Source organism: Cyrtonyx montezumae, unplaced genomic scaffold (genome assembly GCF_038088225.1).
Source record: "Cyrtonyx montezumae isolate F1298 unplaced genomic scaffold, pur_monq_1.0 scaffold_11, whole genome shotgun sequence".
Taxonomy (NCBI): Eukaryota; Metazoa; Chordata; class Aves; order Galliformes; family Odontophoridae; genus Cyrtonyx; species Cyrtonyx montezumae.
The window spans coordinates 4,543,482-4,558,600 of NW_027071837.1; the positions used below are offsets into that span (position 1 = coordinate 4,543,482).

At 42.0% G+C, this 15,119-nt stretch overlaps 1 protein-coding gene across 2 annotated transcripts in view; it reads right to left on the reverse strand.

Moving 5' to 3' along the window:
• Positions 1 to 3,620: 3,620 nt before the first annotated feature.
• Positions 3,621 to 15,119, reverse strand: part of FGF13 (fibroblast growth factor 13) — a 213,363-nt gene continuing 201,864 nt past the window's right edge. For both annotated transcript variants that reach the window (XM_065729469.1, XM_065729470.1), the window contains 2 exons: positions 9,406 to 9,604; positions 3,621 to 8,196 (listed from right to left, as the gene is read on the reverse strand). In XM_065729469.1, the coding sequence (XP_065585541.1) occupies positions 8,060 to 8,196; positions 9,406 to 9,604 (336 nt within the window). In that variant the 3' untranslated portion in view covers positions 3,621 to 8,059. The remainder of the gene's footprint in view (positions 8,197 to 9,405; positions 9,605 to 15,119) is intronic.

Here is a 15,119-nt window from a genome sequence, read left to right on the forward strand (position 1 = left end):
GTCTGATCAAAGCCTTTCTGACTGTGACCTTTGATCAAGCAATAGAATACTTCTAGCAGAGCATCAGCCCCGTCCTGATTGCTTCACGAGGTGGGTCAGCCAGTACCCAAGGCAGTGTAGGGGTAGTGGAAGTGCGTGCATGAGCAGAGCTGACATGGGTTGCCTGTTTGCCTCTTAAACATTTTCCAGTTTATTGCATGGCAAGGTTAATTGCTGCTGAGTGCTGAGCCCACTTTTCACCATGTTGAATTCCTTGTGTTGCTGGTGCATACCCCATTCTCACCTGTTCAGGCTGCCCAGAAGCACTCCTATGACAAATATGAGCTGAGAGATACATGCTATCTGTCTATCTGTGTGTTATATATATGCATGTAAATATACATACACTTATGTATTTATCATACACGCCTCTATGTGTATGTACACATGTAATCTATCTCAATATGCCTGTGTGAAGACATTTTCCTCATGGGCAGAATTTGAGCTCCAAGTGGGCTGTTTGCCTGACATAGGGTATGATGGGACAATACTTCTTTTGCCTCTGTTGAAAACAATTGACCATTGGTTCAATCAAATGCCACAGAGCTGGCCAGGACACCACAGATGTGCCATGGGAGACTGATGTATGCTTGGGCTCCATGTGGTGAACTGAAGGCAGCTGCTCTTGGCAGGTGGGGCAGGGTAGGAATGCTTCATTTTTATTGAATGCTGATTAGATTTGCAGAACGGAGTGCAACTGGGAAAAACATCAGTGACCAAGGAGGTGAAACTGATGCTGTGTTCATAGCTAGAACCTTAGGACCTGTCTAAACAGAAAAGGACACTAGCTGGTAAGACTTAGCAGCACCCAAATTCCGCACTGGTTTATGATTTCCTTTCCTTTCTCTTTGTTTTGCACAATATAGCATCATTACACGAGCATAACATCTGCTGATTGAAATTCCCTAGAAAACCTCATTATTTAATGCAAAATAATGTCTTCATCAACATCTCTGAAACAGGTGGTTTCTCAAATGTAGCCACTATTTCCAAAGCCATTATTGTTTTTGGCTTTTTTTCTTAATGAAGAAAGTTAAAAAACAGCTCTCTAAGCAACAGTAAGAAGTTTAAGAAGTTCTGCTTTTGATTAACAGGGAAAAAAAAGTTTAATTTTTAAAGATGCCTCTATATTATTAACTCAATTATCAGAAGGGATGGTTGAATGAGCAGACAATTAAAAGAAGGGGAAGCTCAGAAGGAAAAGTTCATCAGTGTATTAGGCAGACAATGGGGGAAAGTAAAACTGTTTCAAGTACTATTTGAAGGAAGCCATTTGGGAAAGGAATGGGATTAATTAAGTTTTGAACCGGTTAATTTTGTTATCTAAAAATATTTTACAGATTAACCACTATAATGTACTTATGCATGAGGTAATGTCTGAGCTCCTTCAGCTTTGGGGTTAATTGCTGCTCTCGATAAAGGTACTTTAAATCAACATGGCACTCCAGACTTTCCAGAGCCCATGGTGTATTCTGAAGCTGAGATTAAGATGGAGCTTTGAGACATCCACAACAGAGAGGTCTGAACTGTGCAACAATATTTTGCCATTGGGTCACAGCGTGAGCTGCATCCTTCTAAACTCAATGGGAGGCGATGGCTTTGTTGCCTCTGTGGGGAATGATCCTCAGGTTTCACCACCTCCACCATCTCACTGAATTGACCATTTTCATTGTAAGCATCAGCCTAAAATATCTTTGGAAGAGCTAGAGCAGCGACTTGGAGGAGCCTGAGTGGAAGCTACTGTTGCCAGAACAACCCCAAAGAGGAATCATTTTCCTTCTGCAATTTATTCCTGTTGCCCCTTCCTCAGAGCTTGTGTACATGCAGCTGTAGGGGTGCTCCAGTGTTCCCTCATCCACATAATTCAGGTAAACTCTTCCCTTTCTTTTTCCTGTTCTCCTTGAGAAACTGTGTGTAACCTTTTCCTTCCATGGATTTTTCTCGCATTTTGTTTGTAGGGCTGATCCTGAGCTGACAGTAGGAAAAAGAGAAGACAGTTTTCACTGACTTTGGCTCAGACCTCAGAGATAGCCCTGTATTCCAGCCCTCAGTATGGTTTCCATCAAAATATATGTGGCACTGTTTGGCAGCACTGACAGATCTCTGGATTTTTATCTGTATGAAACCTCCTTGCTGCAGAGCTTTGGACAATGGGGTCTGTGCCCTTGCTCTGTGTGCATAGCACTGCTTTGTGAAAACGGGTCCCATAATTGAATTAAATCAGGATGCAAAGGAAGGGCAAAAATAAATAAATATATAGGCAAATAAATCTCCTTACCCCAGTTGGATAGGGCTTTTGTTTGTACAGCCTTAGTTTTCTTCAAGGCGTGGGTAGTGAATCATGACAAATTACTTTCTGGAGCTTTGCAGCCTATTAATTAATGAATTAATTTTGCCAGGCACCAGCCATAGAACTCCCCATGCTGCTGTTGCCATGATGGTCCCTGGGGGGTGGACCAGTGGCTCTGTCCTCAGTAAGTGGACAAGCTCAGAAAAAAAGTGTGACAAACAGCATGCAAAATTGAGTGTCCCGTGGGAGACAAAGACATATATCCTGCCCCTCCAGTTGTTGAATTTAGGTGAGAAATGCCAAATATATGACTTGAAGAAAAAAATATGGCCTTTGGCTGCTTAGAAGTAATTTTCTATATGTGGTATTTGAGAATCTTATCTTCCATCTCGTTAATAATGATCTTTGAAGGGAACCCTATAAACCGTCTTCCACTTCTGATGAGTTGGAATAATTTATTACTTCAATTTCCCTGATTAATGTAAAATGTGTTTCAAATTTAGTTTTTACTTTAATATTTAAGCTTCCCCCTGAGAGGAGCTGCAGTGGGGCAGGATGACTGTGTCATCCCCTGTATCCAGTCTCCCTGTGCCATGGCATGTTCCCAAATCAGGGTGAGCTCTGCTAGCAGAGCAGACCTGCAGTAAAATTAAGCAGCAAACACAGCTTGTTTCAGGACCCTGCTCTCTAAAAGGCAGGAACATTGTTGCCCGCCTGCCTGGAAGGGTCAGATCCCACAGCTCTGCTCATTCATGCCAGCAGTTTTTTTCTAAACGTTAAGCTATGATCTGAGTTGGGACATTCTCAATAATGTCTTCTCCCAGAAGAACTGAAAAAAAGCCCAAAGTCTGTGCTCTTTAGGATAAATCACATTGCCAGTTTTTTTTTTCCTAAGAAACAAATCTATTCTCAGTAGGCTTTTTGCTATTCTTTTACATCACTGCCTTTTCCAGAGCCAGTTGGACAAAAACATTATGCTTTGTCTTTGTCTTACACCAATCTGAACTCCAGGATCCACTGAAGACATTCCCTGACCTGCTAAAACTCCTCACACTTGCTGTGTCTTCCATGGCCTATGTCTGTGCTACAGCAAATGGAGGGCCCATCTGTGTGACTTGACCACGCAGGTTGCCCCACTCTAGGTCAAAGGAATATAAATGGTATTATTACAGTAGGGTCTTTATCTCAGTGAAAGCCAAGCAGTGGTGTAATGCAGTGGAGCTGGGGTAGAAAGTCCTTAAATTCCTGCAGTGGTAAAAGTCAGAGCCCAGACAAAGAGGAATCTGTTTTAGAGAGACTTATTTATTAGAAGATAGGAGGTTGTTACATACAGATTCTGTCCTGCAAAAGTGTCCTGGTTAAGGATAATGTCAGGGAGACATTTAAACCTGTTAGAGCTGGCTCTGGTCTCCATGCAGAGATACTCAAGACACAGCAGAGCTCTGCCAGACCTGGCTCTCGTGCTGGTGCTCAGCTGCCGAGAGGCCTGACATACCACAGCATCCCTGAGCTCATTACACCACCTTTATCCCACTGGAAACCCTGGCCTGTGGGCTGGAAACCAGCGGTGGGGACACCAGACAGTGCTGCAGAAGGGGCACCTCTCTTCCCGGAGGGGAACATGAACATGTTTTCCCCATGTAGGGAATTGTCTTCCATCGTGCCAGCGATGAACATGTCTGAGCAAGGGGCTATGGAGAAACAACCATGCTATGAGGTAGCATGAAATAAATAAAAAAAAAAAAAGAAAAGAAAGACCTCTCTGCACTACAGAGAAGAGCTCTTGCCATCCTCCCTCGCCCCAAAACCAGACAGAGCAGGCAATGTTTGAGACCCCTGCAGAGATCTTACAAAAAGCAGCTCTGATAGGTGGATCTCAAAAAAGCAGAGGTTTTGCCTCATAGTAGTTGTGCTCCTTGCAGTTTTCTTCCAGTTTTATGGGTGACCTGTTTCCTGTTGGGTTGGCAGATAGTGTTAGTCAGCCTTTTATAAGGCCTCTGCCCCATGGTGGCTCTGGGCCTTTGCCAGGGGAAGCTCGGGTGAATCAAAAAGCCACCATGCCAGTTTCACACCTCCTGAGCTAAATTCAGGCCCATAGTATGCTGCACAGAGCATGGTCACATTGGTGGAGAGGCAGCAACAAATGAAAGGCATCAGCCATCACACTGGCAATAATGAAGGGCCTGAGAGCAAACCTGCAGATGGTTGGTGGCTCACAGCCAGTACAAGGCTCGGTTTCTTACCTGTCCCTGAGCTTTCTCTTTATTCCTGGCGTGCATCCTACTGCACTTGAACAGGTACATGTGGCAGGGCAAAGTGGGTTAACTGGTGGCTCTATGTTTTCTTTCCATGGGCAGCTATCCCATACAAATACTTTTCCAGCATCTAGCAGGCTTCTTACAAGAAGGTATGACTGAAAAGTTATCTATTTAATGGGCTAATCTTCGGGTGCAGAAGGAGGAAGATGAATAACTACTTGAGTCTAGCTCCTAAAGTTCCTCTGCTGAAGCCACATTCCTGTCTACTCAAAGGTCTTTGCTGGCTGGGTCAGAATATCACCATCACATCACTGTCTGCAAAGGCACATTTTACTTTATTTCTCTTTATAAAATCTCAGTCTGTGGCTCCATTGACTGCTTGTAAAAGTCTGGGCATAATCTCCCACTTTGCCTATAGTGTACATGAACTTTTGCGTACTATCAGGATACTATCAAGGGTTTTCATTTTATCAGTCTACAACCTCTGAAGGAAATAGTTGCAACAGGTTTGCCAGAAATTGTTAGAAACAGCTGCTTATGGCTCACCTAATCACCATACATCCCTCCCTGTCTTTAACCAAAGAGTGGGCTTTGCTAGCCTGATATATTAGAAACCTTTGAAACTACGGGCTTGACAGTGAATGCTCACAGCTGATGACAAGGTCAGTACAAAAAATGGCTCAGACTATTTCCTTCAGAAGGGACAATTTGTGAGACAAGCATTTTTCTTTTGCTGCAGATGACCTTCAGGGTTACAGATATTGGGGATGGGAAGTGGCAAGGCTGCAGCTGTAAAGCAAAGCAGCAGACCTCCAGTTACCTTTAGGATAATTAATAAACATGTGGCATTGAACAACGTGTCTAGCAAGCTTTGGCACAACAATGCCTACTTTTAATCGGGTTTTATATTCCTAAGGCACTCGGACTCCTTTTTTCGAACATGCACCCCAATGAGTCTAATTTTCTTAACTGAGAGAGTTAAGAAAATGTTTGAAGGGAAAGCACAATTAGCTGGAAAGAAAAAAATGCTCCAGACCCACTGAAGTATCAAAACCCCTGGAACAATGACAGGACACATCTTCAGTTCTTTAATGACTTTCATGGTAGTGCTCCCTCACCTTCTTCACCCTTCAGTAAGGGTTGATTTGAGGACCCCAGGTCCTCTGAAGGTCACCACAACAGTGTTATGTGGGGAGGGCAATACTCTGCTCCAACAGAGGAGCTTAGGAAGCCAGAGCTCTTGGTGTACAATTTGCCACAGAAGAACAAATTTGTGGGTTTGATTTGAAACAATCTCCTTCCCTCTTCTCTCAGCCCTGACATTCATTAAAAAAAACAATTGTCCCAGCTTGTTCAGAATGGAAGGAGAGACGGTAGACAGCAGAATATCTGTTTTTAATGTCAGATTAACACTTAAAGGAAGCTTTTTGTCTCCACCTCCATTATTCCCTTCCAGACCTGCTTCTTCAGCCACCTGTGATGAGAACCTGTTCTTCCTATGTCTTACTGAAACACATTGATGAGTGAAACTCACCTGTCAGAGCTGTATGAACACTGTAGAAAAGTTTTTGTTTATGCTTTTGGAGAGAAAACTCAGGAGAGACATACTTTTTCTCTCCAGAACGTGTATGCAAATGCAGGAGGCATGGTAGCCCATTTCCTCAAGACCAGACAAGCCAGCCCCGATGAGTGCCTACAGTGATGCTCAGTGAACTCTGAGCATCCTCAAGGTGCCACCCTGACACGAGCAGTGCTGAACTCACCAGATCTTTTTGGGTCCCCGAGGGCTCTGGGGAGGTGTGCTGCGAGGTAGCGCTACGTGGCTGCACTAAGGAAGCCTAACGAGGAGAACGGACATGGAGAAGCTGGAGAAGCTCAAAGCAGAGGAGAGCAGTTCACTGAGGCTCCACCAGCGTGCAGCCGAGGGGCCGTAACCCAGACTTTGTGGCACTTGGTAGTCACTGTGTTTTGAGTATCTCAGCTGGGTGTGTAAGAACAGTTCTAACAGTATCCAAAAGGAAGAATGTTTTCTCATTCGTATGGAGTACAGAGTCACAAGGGAATAACTTGTTACATAGAAAGATTTTGAACATTAATTACAGTATCTTTTGTAATTTTATAATTTAATTGCCAACCTTTTTCCCTTGAAATTAATCATTGATGTACATCATATAATCAAACAAGCTTTTTTAAAAAGTACATCTTAATATAAATAGTTTATTCAGTGCATGGTTGTGTATACAACAAATAATAAACAACTCTTTTGTACGAGGCAGAAAGCTGCCTGTACAGAACTATGTCAGTTTTGGAGCACAGAATCCAACGATGATTAATGCACAAAATCTTACACATCATGCAACTCTAGGCCAATATTCCAACTTTCTCCCATGCAACAGACATGATGACCTAAATGGAAACCTAACTACATTTTTTTAAACAATTGTTTCCAATAGCATGTATAAGTATATGTTGTTTAGGGGTAACCTGTCCTAACGCTTCCTCCTACACAATATTCACGTTCCCGTTACAGTGAAAGAAGGACTTTTACAAATAAGACGTTTCTTATAAAAAATTAAGTCACCTTAATTCCACAGTTTCTGTCTTTAGAAAAGAAGCCACAACAATAGTTTAACATGACACACAAAATGGAATTAAGAGAAATCTACACTGGAGGATAATTGTATCCCTTTCTGTCAACTTCCACTTGGGATAACAAAACATTTCAGTTCCTACAGACTGGGGTTAGCACAAGAACTTTACCAGAAACTACAAATCTATAAAAATTTATATTTTGTTGTGTTTAAAACCACAAGAACACTGTTTGCTTGAGCCTGAGACACCAACTCTCAGTTCCAACCCTGAATTTTTAATGATTTTTTGAAAGACGTAGCTTTAAAGACCCATTGGAGTTCAGAAATCAAAAAGTTGCACTATTCCAAATTAAAGGATACATCTTTTTATCAAGCCTTAGATATAAAACGGTAAGCTAAGGAAACAACAGAGTTTACATGTTTGTTTTTTGTTTCCCCTATAAAACATATAAGCATTAAAATTTCCTTTGAAGAGCAGAAGTGGTCTTTTTCTTAGTTGGAAAGCAAATTCTTATCAGCAGTGAATGCTGTGAAATGTTTTTGTTTTGTATTCCACAAAGCATAGGAGAGAGAGAGAAAGACAGAGAGAAAAAGAGAGAGAGAGAGAGAGAAAGATCTGGGCACCTCTTCTCCGAGATTTAATCCGCAGTTATGTTTGCTGGCTATCCAAGTGCCTTGTGATATGCACAAGCATATTCTACATTACTGGGGTATATCCTTTGACAACCAGTAGATCTAATGGCTGATAAACGAGTGACCTATGCAAGTTCGGTGGCTTGTCCTGGGCAATTGAACATTTGGATGAAAGACTGCTAGTAAGAATTCAACTGCATCCAGAGGTAAGGTTCTGTTTAGAGAGCACTTGGCTTGCCTTAACCTGGCTACGTAGACTCGTTTTGGCTCATGGATTTACCCCCATTTAGCACTCCTGAAACACTTCTGCTCTTTGTTGGGGTCCCACTTCCAGATCTTGAGAACTCTGTGAGATCATGGAGAGAAGGCTCTTTATACATGGCCACTGCAAAGCAAAAGAGAGGCAGCACATCAGCACGCATCACAGGCACTTGGTGCAATGTCCAGCTACAAAATGTATGGATTTTTCATTCCGCAATGAGCAACATAAGGAGTGAATTAAAGAAATACAGTAAGGAAATTGCTTTCATTTCAAACGCCCTAAGAAATGCCAAGCTCCTCTTAAAGGGAATGAAATTTTAGAGGGAAAAAAGCCCTAGCTACCTCTCCTCCTCCCAGTTAAATCACCCACCCACCCTCTGCACTGGCAAAGCTTTGCAAGATAGAGGTGAGCTGATACAAATCAGCATTTCCTTACTAATGGTGAAACAGCACTGCTAACAGCTGTGATCTGGCCTATTACTTGTATATACAGATCAAGCTGAAGGGTGTTTCAGCCTTCTGCTTCCTTTGAGTTCATCCACATAAGTGAAAATCAACCTCAGTGTCAGCTTCCTGAAACCTGCTCCTAAATGTAGATCACCAAGCTAGTCTGGAAACCAGCTAGGGCTGTGCATCTTAGAAATATTCCCTCTGATTTCAGAATGACACTGCCTTAAAAGGTGTCTTAACAGCAAAACCCAGAAGTGAAGAGCTTCATTCCCACCCAGGGAGGAGAGTATGGAAGCTTTTTCTGGAGGACACATTGACGAAGATATTCTCTCTCTTTGCACTGACCAAATTGGAATCCAAGTCTGAGCACAGTGCTGCTTCAGATGCTCCAGAGATGACTCCAGGTCCTGGCTTTTAATACACAGCAGGGTGTGTATGCCACATGCATTATTACCTTTAATGTCACGTGCTGATGCCACATTAATTGGGGTTCAATAAGCATTGCACTTTGCAGCTTTATCCCAGGCAAAAATAGACAAACAAACATCCTGTATTATATAGCACAGATTGATGAGATACACAGCAAGCTGATAATGGCTGTGTAAATGCTTGGGCTATTCCAAGTAAAGCCTTCATTGCCTATAACAGAGATGCTGTGGACTGTGGGCACAAAGAAACTAATACACATATCCAGTTAGATGACAGAAAGGCAGAAGTAATGTAGAGAAGCATTAAGAAAGCAGGTTACACTGAGAGCATGTTACAGAATATTACACCCTTGTTATATAGTTAGCTGTTCCCTTCAAATATGTATGCATGGCAATTAAACATCCCTGACAACACAAAGTCAGTTCAGGTAGATGGAGCAAAGCCAAGAAATTACCTTTTAATGGTTTTGGAAGAAAGTGTGCTGCAGGTTTATTTTTCTTCACATGGTTTCCTTTCATTATTTCTCCTTCCTTGTTAAGACCCAAATACCAACCCCGGCCAGACTGTTGCTGTCTATAGATCATCGAAGAATATGTTACGTAGTAGTTTTCAAATACTGATTCTTTGAACTTGCATTCAGGTGTAAAATGTTCCTGTAAGAAAGTAAAGAGATCAATACGTGCAGTGCAGTGTCTCCCATCAGTTAATGCAAAAGCATCCAATATTCATTGCTTTTCTGACAGGTCAAAGACATATCTCTCACCCTCCGCTATCCAATTTGGAACACTGGCCCTACAGGTACTAACAAAAGAGTAACACCATTGGAAATCCATGAAAGGACACCATGAGCAGCTCAAAGTAGCAGAATAAAATCTTTTTGAACAATGAGTAAAAAGTCTAAGTGAAGAGTTATCGATCGATGCAACGGAAGGCAATAGTAGGGTAGGCATGGCCCTGATGGCAGCCCCACGGGGCCCGCTGCAGTCTGGCCTTGCAGGCAAGAAGCATGGCCACATAATGCTTCTGTGCATTAACTTCTGGCCTTAACTGCTCAGGAGGAGCGTGCAATAGAAATTCAGAGCCAGGTTGCAATGAGTAAATGGTTTTTCACTAACCCAGCACTATTAAGGCAACTTGTGGCAGCTGCCTCTTTGCTCTAAGCTTTGCTCTTTCTCTGCTCAGTGCATCATCTGCTGTCACAGACCCACTGCAGACATCAGCCTATGCCTGGGGCAGGAGAGAGCTAAATGGCACCTCACTTATAGGATGTAAGATCAAGCATTAGTCTTCGTGCTGAACTGCACTGCTTCTTTGGAGGAGATGGTATTGAGCTAACGGCTAACGTAAAGAGCAGCAAACTGGGAGAGAGCCTCATCCCTCTGGCTTTCACCATGCAGTGGTCTTCACTCAGTTCATTCCACAGCTTCCGGAGGTCTCTAGGTGCTTCAAGTTTTGCAGCAGCACAAGTTTTGATGAGGTCTCCAGCTACGATGTGGCACTGAGTGACAAGGGTTGGTGGGCATGGTGGGGATGGGTTGGTGTTTGGTCTAGATGATATTAGTGCTCTTTTCCAACCTTAATGATTCTATGATTCTGTAGGATTTTATGGACCCCTAAAGCCCTATGGAATATGAAAGATGAAGAGCTTGGTTTGGTGATGCAGATATCACCATCCCAACACTGCCTATCGTCGTGACATGCAGCCACAGCTGTTTGCTGGGCTTTTCTTGCACAGGCAGCAAGCTTCTGCAGAGCTGTCCTTGTGCTCAAGTATCCGGCAGCAGCACAAAGGAAAGGAAGAAAAATTGTGCCTGCATAATGATTGTAATTTTGATTTAAAAAAAAAAACAACAAAAAACCCCACAGGAAATTAAATGTCTCAGGATCTTAAGATGTTCTTATCTAGTTTCTGAAATATTCTTGTACGAGAAAAAGATGGTATTTATAAAAAAAAGTACTTTTTATGCACATCTTTTCACATTTTGTCTTCTCAGAGGAGAAAGAAAAAGTCTCTCATCCTCTGATTGGCATTTGCTTCAACAAAGAATGAGAAGTAAGCAATTTTCTTCTTTTCCCTTCAAACTAATTGGCTGTTATTTAGTTAATTGACGATTGGTTTCAATCGCTGTCAAATGGAGACAGTCACTGTATTTTTGCAACATTTCTAAATAAAAGCCTTCTCTCAGTATACCCTGCCCAGTGCTAGCCATGTTAACAAAGACTATTGCCAACACATCATCCAATTAGTTGCAAAATAGAAAACTACAGTGCTCCTGACAGATGATTACAGTTTATGTACAGTCATTTGGAGCTGTTTTGGGTAAAAAAGACCCTGCTTGCGTGCAGCAGCAGAGGGGCAGACTGCAAACAGAATCAAGGTTTTTACTCCAGCTCTCTTAGGAAGCAAATTAACCTCAGCACGAGCAGCAGTAGCCAAGAGTCCCCTGAAGCAGACGCTAAAAATTCCTTTGCTCCTGATTTTTCTATTGGCTGTGAGGTTTGTGGTGGAATTCACCATGAGTTGCTTGCAGCAGTGCTCAAATACAGCTGGACACTGTGTGCTGGTGCCCACCAACCCAATGGGCATCCCCATGAGCACCCACCCCTTCCCCACAGCAACCTATGGCTCAGCAGGAACAACCATGGTGGCAATATCTTGTGGCAAATAGTGGGGTGCACACAGACACCACTCAAATAACGTGCTCAGCTACCAGGTCAAAATTTCTCCCATTTTTCCAGTACTGCAGTAGACAATCTAAATGCTCTGGCACAAGCTCACACTCTTCCATCATTATTGACATCTCCTTAACTCCTAGGCTAAGGATGTAGATTCAAGAAGGTGTTTCACAGTGAGAAGGGCTTTCTCCTTGCCAAATAATGGTGGTCCAACACAGTAACTCTGCTTGCATCAAAATACCAAGCTGCTGCTTACACTTTGCAAATGTTTGTTCCCACCCAGCACTTCCCTTTTATTTAATACTATGTGATCCCTTCTACTCATTAAAAAAAAGATTGCAGAAGGAAAACTGCAGAAGAAGGCTTTCATTAAGGAATGCTGGCAGATGTGCTCCTGATTTAGGGGTGCTGCAATTAAAACATACTGTTCTGAGCTTGGCGAGTGCACATTGGATGTTAGGAAAGACTTCTCCAAAAGAGTGGTGAGGTATTGGCTCAAGCTGTCCAGGGAAGGGTGGAATCATAGTAGGTGTTCAAGAAATGCGGAGGTGTGGTTCATAGGGACATAGTTTAGTGGCCATTATTAGTGGTAGAGTTGGATTTGATGATCTTGGAGATTTTTCCAACCTTAATGATTCTATGGCACAACTGGGCACGGACAGCACATCAGTTCAAAATACAGAGCAAAGCAACAAATGCACAATGGCCAGTCTGTTGTCTTTGGTGACAAATTCTTTGATACAGCACTGAGAAAGGGCAAGTTAAGGTTGGGAGATCTTTAAGAGCATTCAAATTCTTGGGAGAATTCCCTTCAGGTACCCTGAAGGGAAGCTTGTCTTAGCATTGAAAATAACGTGCGTTCTGAGGAGTCAAATATTATGAATATATCGCTACGCAAAACAGATGAGAAAATAGGTATTTGTGTGAAGGAGTATTTCAGTCTCAGCTTACCTCAGCAGTCAGGGATAATGGCACCTACATGACAGTAAACTGAACTCATCCAAGCCCCTCACACGTGCACCCTTAACAATGAATGAATGAATGAATAAATAAAAGTTAAAGAAGGTGATGGATTCACTGAAGTCGTGACTCAGCCATGCTTAAGTAAGCAGCAGGATGAACTGTCAGAAGATGCTGCTTAGCTCTGAGTTGATCAGCTGAATTACTGAAATGTTCCTGCATGAATAGATCTGCAGCTGCTTTAGATATGTGGAAAAATAATTTTTAAAAAGGGAATAATTTGGTGTATGATAACATAGTAAAAAGGCATTGCAGCTTGCATTTAGAGTGGCTGTATTTCCAGGCAGCTGACTAGATTTCATCTAAAATAATCCAGTCTCTTCCACACAAAAACTGTGTTACAGGTCTAGCAAAGCTGAGAGCTAAAATACTGCAAAAGCAAACCTGGCATTCTACCTGTTCTAATTGTGCAAAAGCCACACTTCAAGAAAACACCATCCAAATTATCAGCCAACACAGCCCTCTACACTGCAGGACTGCATATTAAATGTTATGGCCCCAAATGATTGTAATTCAGACTTCCCATAGACAGGGATCGGGGAATTTGCTTTAAGGAAAAGTATTTATTGTTTGCAAGGCTCCATCACGTAACAAAAGTTGCTTCTCAGGATGGCTGCACAACAGTATGTGTTAAAATGGCAAAGATGTTTGCTCTCTGCTATTAATTGCACACTGCATTTACGTTGTGGATACTGTCAGCAGGGAACAAGACCAAATGCTTTACAGAGCAGTATGTTTAAGTCACTGGGTCAATACTGAGTTTGTTAAATTTCTGTATATTGCTACAGGTAGCATGTTTTATTGCTACCAGTGGCAGTTGGCCAGAACAATCAAAAATATTTACTGAGATGGAATTAGTTTTAAGGGCATGGAAAAACAAACAAACAAACAAACCAAAACTTTGAAAAGTATTTGGGAAAACATTGGGTATATGGAAAACGTGGAGAGTGTTCTTACATATTGAGCATAGAATTACATTCCTTGCAATCAATGGCTTTGCGTATGGGATTTATTCTTTATTTTCTCTATCTAATGAAAATTGGATTTTATTTTCCCCCTCCATATCCTCACTTCTTGCAGGACTATAACATAGCCCAGGATTCTATTCTATAATCATGAATTTTTGAAGGAACCTCTTTAAGGCTCCAGAGTAGTGATTTTCTGCACCAGTGAGCCTGCCTTCTTTTATTAACAGAGATTGATTTTCTCCATCTTGGTGTGTGAAGTTCCAGGGTGTGTCCCCTGTATCATCACCCTGTAACATGCAGTGATACCAACAGCACAAGATACAGTCAATTATATGATATGATATTTAAAAATACTTCGATTTTTAGGTTATCAGAAATAACAGCTTTTAAATCACCAATGCAAGATCTCTCTCTGAAGAAAGTAGTATTCAGTGAAGCCACTAAAATCCATTTGCAGCAGGGATGGAAACTTATAATTTGCCTGAAATAATTTATTCAGAATCAGATATATGGCAGTTCCCACAGACAGAATGCAGTGCCACAAAGCTGTCCTTTTCACTTCACTTTACCTATTGTGAGAATCTCTGTGGTTTGGGTGGGAGCAACTTGCAATGTAATAACTACATATGGATCTTGTAGGACTGATTAGGAAATCTGCAATCCTGTCTGCATGCAGCAGTTGCAGCAAAGTGTTATTGAGGATGGTGCAGCACCAGCACAGTGCTCAACTGTTCTGTCTAGGTGAGAACCCCCTTGGAAGATGCAAAGTCACTGAAGGTATCCCGAAGTCAAATTCCAGTGCATGAAATTGTCTGGGACATCGTAATAAGCAGGAATTCATAAAACAAAGTGCAAAAGTGGTGTGTAAATTTCTTTCGGACATAGCTTCCTGAGAGAATAAAATGGAGCCCAAGGAAGTAGCTGGATATCCAGCATCTCTAGAGCAGGATTTCAGGCTGTCACTAAGTATTCTCTGAATTGGTGAGAAAAGCATTGAAAAGGTCCTGTAATTATTCCCTTGACAAATGAACAAACTTAGGGAAAAATGCACACAGTGAACTGAAATAGAAAACACATTAATCACAAACACTGATATTTACAGGTTTAAGTTCTGGTCTTTACTCTTTTTCTAGTCCTGTCAGTGACTCAGTTGTGAAAACTTGTCCAAATTACCTTTGCTCAGATATTTAAAGTGCCATTTGGGCGCATCAATAAATACCTATTTCAAGGGCGGTGTGTCACCACTCGGCGTGCTTGGCTCATGCAATGGATGCACTTCCTGATGACCCCAGGGAAAAGACTCAATGACTGTAAAGAGTGCTGAATTTAATTGAGATAGGAGCTATGCGTGATTATATTATTGTTCCCCTGTCTTTTGGTGATGTTTCAGCTCTACAACAGCTTTGATTAAACCAAAGCTCTCCTTAGCTGAGGCAAGAGAGCTAACACGTGATGTACACAGAAAGAAGTCACTCTTCAGAATAATGCAGAGGAAATATATCTC